Raw genomic sequence first — 6,261 nt, forward strand, 5'->3', positions numbered from 1 at the left:
AAGTATTACTGATTGCATGTTCTCCGTGTGCATGCGTGGGTTCTCTCAGGGCGCTCCGCACCTGCTTTACTGATAATCTGTCAGAGTTGGTGTGTAGGTCACCATTTTTATTTTTTATTTTGTAACTGAGCGGAACCGAAACACACCGAATTCCTCATCACACCTACATTTTCAGGTTGTCAAAGTAGAGCAAGCATACCTCCCTTGTTATTTTTCCTTCTTAAAACTTTTTCCTTGCCTTGATATCTAGTTGCCGTAGTGTTGACAAATAGTGGCAAAGCACCGTGTCCCTGTATGTCACGCATTATGTTGACAACTTAACAGCTAAAATCAATAGTTGGCTAAAAAAAAAAAGACTACATCCCGGACTAATTTCACCTATTTTCTATTGTACATAATCCCCTTCATCTTATGAGACTCACTGTAAGTACCGTAAATGTTAATACTAATAAATCAACATGGGATTATTACTTAATTTTCTCCATTACACTTGCTTTGATGCCTCGCCAAAGGAATTGAATCATAAAAGAGAAACAGTAGGAAGTAGCTGGTGAGAGTCTGGCTAACGGCTCCATTTAAGAGCAGTAGAAGCTGCAATTTATTTCCTAATGAAGTGACTAATCTAGGTCTCCTTACATTAGATTTGTCTCAAGACTTATTTCAGTGTACAATCTGGTTTGCATGTTCCAACTATTTAAACGAGTAGGATTTTGAATAATGTAGGGGCAATTTGGAGAGACCAATTAACCTCATGTTTTTGGACTGCGGGAGGAAACTGGAGTATCCATGCATGCACAGGGAGAACATACAAACTCCATGCAGAAAGACCGGGGCTGGGAATCGAACCCAGAACCTTCTTGCTGCAAGGCAACAGCTCTACCAACTGTGCCACTGTGCAGCCCAGGCACAATATCATTAATTTAAATAAGTTTTCTCTCTTAATTGTGGTTATGCTTGTAGATAATAGTTTTATTCATTGCCATGAGCGAATCCAAGAGATACAGAGGAACTTAATATGTTCACGGTTCAGTATTCGCAAATTCATAAATTTTTCTGTAGAATGTAACTAAAAATTCACAAAAAAACTGGCTCGTTATGGATTTTTTTATAGAGCATTTTTTAATATTTGAAAGAAAGTGCCTAAATCAAATAGCACAAACACCTCATTAAGACGTCATTTATGGCAGAATCAAGTGACTGTTACATTCAGCTCTTATAAATGTTTCATTTATCAAAAATTACTTCAAAGAAATGTAAAACCTTGACATTGGATCTCTGTTTAAAAACTCTGCCTTCAGGAAGTCAAAACAACATGGCTCCTCTGTTAACCCTTTAACCATGTTTTAACCAGTGTTACTCAGAGAAGTTTGCTAATTGTGGCTGGCTAGTCTGTAGGAGCTGAGTCGGAAGCTCAGAAGCTTGGAAACTGAAGTTCAGAGGAGGAGCTGCGTCTTGAAGGCGGGGCTAGGTCCAACCAGGCATTTTGAACAGCTGAATGGTTGCCATGGTGACTAAATAATTTCTCACACACACATTTCTCAAACTTTCCAGGTATATTTTTGATAAGGGAATGACATTGTGACATGAGGTAAAGCTCAAAAGGTTGCTTTTATATAAATTCAATATTTAAATTATTATTCCATAATCCTGGAGCAAAATCCATTTCCAGATAATCTTTATGTTGGAAGAAATCTGTTTTCTCCTTCTGTTAACGGCATTATTTCTGTTTTACAGCAAGTAAACATACATCCATTTGACATAACAGGGTTTTATTTTTACAATACAGTATTATAGATGTGAAATTCGTCAAAAAATTTTCCCTTGAATTTATTTTGTTTGGTAAACAAGCTGTTTTAAGTTTTGTCCTGCTGCTCTGACAGTTGGTGGTTACCATAGCAACCGGTAACTGACAGCTCCTCCCCCTTTTTTCTGTTGGTCTGCAACTGTGGTACATGTTACTGTGTTTTCTTGACCAGTATTATATTTTAACATATATTTTAGACAAATTTAATAAAACACAGTTTCTTCAGTAATTTTGCTATGTTTTGTAAACATTTTTAGCTGTTATTAATGTCCATTCTAGCTGTTTAACTGGTGCTAACTGAAGCTATCGCTCTGTAGTTTGCTTAGGGTTATTTATTGTATTTTATTTAATGTATAGGGGCAGAAGCTGCTGGACTGATGTTAACCACCAACTTGAATAAATAAAATTTGTTAGGATAAATACAGAGAGTCTTAATGTGTCAGTCAGGAAGTCGACCTACTGGACCTGAGACCAACATAGAAGGGTTATAAATACTGTATGTTCCAGGTAAAAAGGTTTTTTTAATCCTAGAAAGAAAGAAATCTGTCTACATCCGTAGAGCAACAGGCTTCACAGATTCAGCCTCACCATCCGTGTGTGGTGGTGCCATATCTTTTATGTTGGCTGACACAAAAAGTATTTTTAGTCCAGAAAATGTGAAAAAAAAAAAAAACTTTTTCATTTTGAAAAACAACAATAATAATAATAATAAAGACAATACATAGAATATAAATACACAGATTATCTCAAATTAGTAGCAAAATGTGAATTCTTCTTATTGTTTTAGTTTAGTACGACTGCTGGCACATGACACCAAAACAGCATGTGTGAACATTTGGGTTACTCCCATTTCTGAAGCAGCCTATCAGTCAACCAGGAAAAACATGTCGATATTTGGACGGACGTTCATGTGCATCGGACCTGAAAGCCAGACCAGCGGGGAGACGTGTGTGTCTGCTGCTGGAGTCTGCGAGCGTGTCAGGCCATATGCTCCAGGCTGTCTGCCTGCAACGCGCACAGGACCAGACATGGGAGGTGCTGCTATCAAACTGCAGCTGATATCAGTTTGGTGAGCTTGCAGGATTAATGTCAGTTTGAGGCAGGCGGGCTCCACTTCCTGTCGTTGGTTTCAGACGAGTGTGTCAAGCCAAGTGTAACCGTAGGAACGCTCAAGCTGTGTTTCTGGGAATGCTGCCACGGCCAGGCTGGCAGGAACGCTAAGAAACGTGTTCAAACAATCTCTTACTCACACATGCACTTTTAATGTAGCACTGTATAAATGTCTGGACGCTTTAACTGAGCCCATTTTCATTCATTTTTATCCCCTCCCTCTTAAATGAAAGCGAAGCTGCGAAAGCTAAAACCTGAAGTGTCGGCTTTACAAAACTGTCGATATTTTAAAAAAGCGAGGTGGCTGCATCCAGAGTATCAACCAGCCTCAAAGGAAAGCGACTCTGAAACGCGGCTGATTTCAAGCAGAGGACTTCTGCTGCGCTCACAGTCTGTGATTTGAAGACACTTTCATTCAGAGACGGAAGAAACAAACGGGGCATGCTGCTCCCATAATTACCACACAATGGAGGATTCATCGCTCCAAGGAGCAGGCACACAAAGCTTTTGTTCTTAAGTGTGACTTGGCATAAAAATGTGTTACCAAAGTCATTAAAAAAGTTTTTTTTTTGCGCTTTGTTACCTCTGTTGTGCTGTTTTCTTACTGCCAGCAATCTGCAGATGGTCGAGTCAATTTCTACTTTCTTTTTGAGCAAAGTGTTACGGCTCTATGAAAATATATCAAAGTTTTAACCAGCTGCACTTTCAAACCAGATGCAACTTTTGCTTTAAAGTTCTTTACATGCAAAGTTTCAGAGTTTTTCTGTGGTTGAAAAAGAGCAAAGCTCCAAATGTAATGGGGATAATGCACATTTCATCCCAAAGTAATGAAGAAAAAAAGATAATCACATCTGTTATTGATTTGTAGAAAGGAAGGAAAATTGGATTGTTTCCTTTAATAACTCAGACTTAATGTAAAATGTGTTTAATGTGATTGCAGTTCTCTGCATTACAAAGTTTAAACTCAGGAAGCTCTTTATTATGAATATTAAGGTTTTTACTCTGAATAAAGGCCTTTCTTTCCCCTCCCAGTTCTTCTGTTTTTAGACAGACATGCAGATTTTCGTCTCTATTTTTGGTATTTCTCTCAGACTCGTGTCTGTCTACCTTTCTGCTTCTTTTCTTCCCTCTGCAGAAAGCAGGAAGTCAGCGAGCTCCTGTTGTGATATGGCGACTAATATAAGGCTAAAAAAAGCTGCACCAGCTCACATGGCTTTCTGTAAATATTTGTAAACATGCTGTTACATTTTTATTTTTTAATCTGTCAAAATCCAATAATCGTGGGTCAGTTTAAGATTTCATGTCTGTAAAGAAATGCACTTTATCGGGATAGTAAAAGTGCTTATGTTAATACACTAGAGTGGCATTTCTTTTGCTTTTGAGTTTTTCTCAAATATTCACTGCTTCAAGCATTTCTCATAATTACTAAATTCAGCATTTAAATACTCACTGAGGTTTATACGGAAGACAATTAGGGCCATCGGAGAAAAAAAAGAGTCTTAGTAGTCAAAGTTTTTACTCAAAATTTTGACTTTACTTGACAGGAAAAGTTTGAGAAAAACAAACTCATAACTTTTATTTTAAAAAGTCAAAATTCCGAGAAAAAAAATCTAAATAGTGTGAAAATAGTCAATTTTTAGAAAAAAAAAAAAGCCAAAATTCTGAGAAAGTTTGAATAAAAAAATTTAAATTCTGAGAAAAAAAAGTCTGAATTTTTAGAAAATGTCCAAATTATGACCCAAAAAAAGTCTGAATTTTAGGTAAAAAGTTTGAATAAAAATAAATAACAATTCTGAAGAAAACAGTAAATTTTGAGATTAAAGTCAAAATTTAAAGAAAAAAAGTCAAAATTCTGAGAAAAGTCTTTTTTTTTCTAATCCTCTTGGAGGTTTATATTAGAAAAATATAAATATCTGTAGAGAATTATGAGGGGTTTTTGTAATTTCTGTGATAATGCCGTAGTTTTGCTCAAGGTTATCATACAGTGAGAATATCATAATGCACCATGATTCCATAATCCTTCATAATTAGATCTTCATGAGGCATCAGTGGCGCTGTGACTGGCTAATTAGATAAAAACGACACAAAAGCAGAAGCTTGTGACAAAAGATAAGCCCTAATTTAGCATCTCCATAAGCCTGCCTGCTGGACCGACTGAAGGAGGCCTTTAAATTATTTCTTCAAGGTTAGGAAATGCCATGGAAATCCATCAGAACCTTTTTAGAAAAGCATCACTCTAAGAAAAAGCTTTTAGGGCCCAACATGAACAATAAAATCTTTTTTTTTTCCAACCTGAGAATGTCTTCCACAACAAAGCCCTTTGACCTGGCCAGCTGGGTCAGAAAGCTTCTCCGGCTGCGGCCCATTTTCCGCTCTACCAGGAATATTCTAACATCCTGGAACGTCGCTTCTTCACGCCTGGAGACACTGTCCTCTCCTGGTTTCGACCTCTTCCTCGGACGGGGTGCGGCGGGAGCGTGAAACATGTCTTTGGAGATGAGCTGCACCTCTGGGAATTCCTGCAGTTGTCTGGTTGTTGTGTGCAGCTTCTGTCGGGGAATAACGCCCATCCGTGGCACAGTTGGTTATTTATGTCTCACTGCTCTCTGGGACGACGTTTCAGTTGAAACAAAGCTGCTCAGAGCCAGGCTGAAAAAGCTTCTGGCAACAGGTGTTGAGGATTTGGTGTTTACCAAAAAACCACCTGCCAAGATTGACTGATTATTCATACCAGAGGGGAAGAAAACATAAAAACACTCTGCTGGTATGAAGTCGTTCATATCCAGTAAAAGCTGTTTGGTGGGGAACAATGCCATGAAAAACTAAGTGTTTTTGGTCATTTGTCAAACTTAAAGGTTCAGTATGTAACTTTTCTTAAAATAAACAGCTCTGTAAAACATAAAGAGACCATTTAAAATGATCAGTTTCTCTCATTTTACTTTTTATAGGTATATATTTGAGTAAAATGAACATTGTTCTCTTACTCTATGAACTACTGACAACATGTCTCCGAAATTCCAAGCAAAAATGTAGTATTTATTAGCAGAAAACGAGAAAAGGTCAGAGTAACGAAAAAGAGCACAAATAATGCAAAGAAAACAAGTTCATATTCATTTGGAAACAACAATACTGATGTTTTACCTCAGGAAGAGTTCAGATCCAATATACGGTGGAATAACCAGGTTTTCAATGGGGTTCAGTGCAGTAGGCTCTTCATTTTTTCCAGAGCTCTATATTTTTTACATATTTGTTCAAATTGTCAACATGTCATGATAGTTACAGATATTCTGTAAATTTCCACTTCTTCCCTGAGTCACTAGTGCCATGTGAATAAATTCAGAAATGCA

The 6,261-nt window shown here is 37.4% G+C and overlaps 1 protein-coding gene across 1 annotated transcript in view; it reads right to left on the minus strand.

The window, feature by feature from the left end:
• The window catches only part of dntt (deoxynucleotidyltransferase, terminal), a 104,145-nt gene extending 98,661 nt beyond the window's left edge, over positions 1-5,484 (minus strand). Inside the window, exon 1 of the mRNA XM_088013206.1 lies at positions 5,207-5,484. Within this exon, the coding sequence (XP_087869332.1) occupies positions 5,207-5,484 (278 nt within the window). The remainder of the gene's footprint in view (positions 1-5,206) is intronic.
• Positions 5,485-6,261: the final 777 nt, after the last annotated feature.

The sequence above is a fragment of the Poecilia mexicana genome, unplaced genomic scaffold, assembly GCF_051168715.1.
Source record: "Poecilia mexicana isolate PSO_F unplaced genomic scaffold, ASM5116871v1 scaffold_15, whole genome shotgun sequence".
Classification (NCBI taxonomy): Eukaryota; Metazoa; Chordata; class Actinopteri; order Cyprinodontiformes; family Poeciliidae; genus Poecilia; species Poecilia mexicana.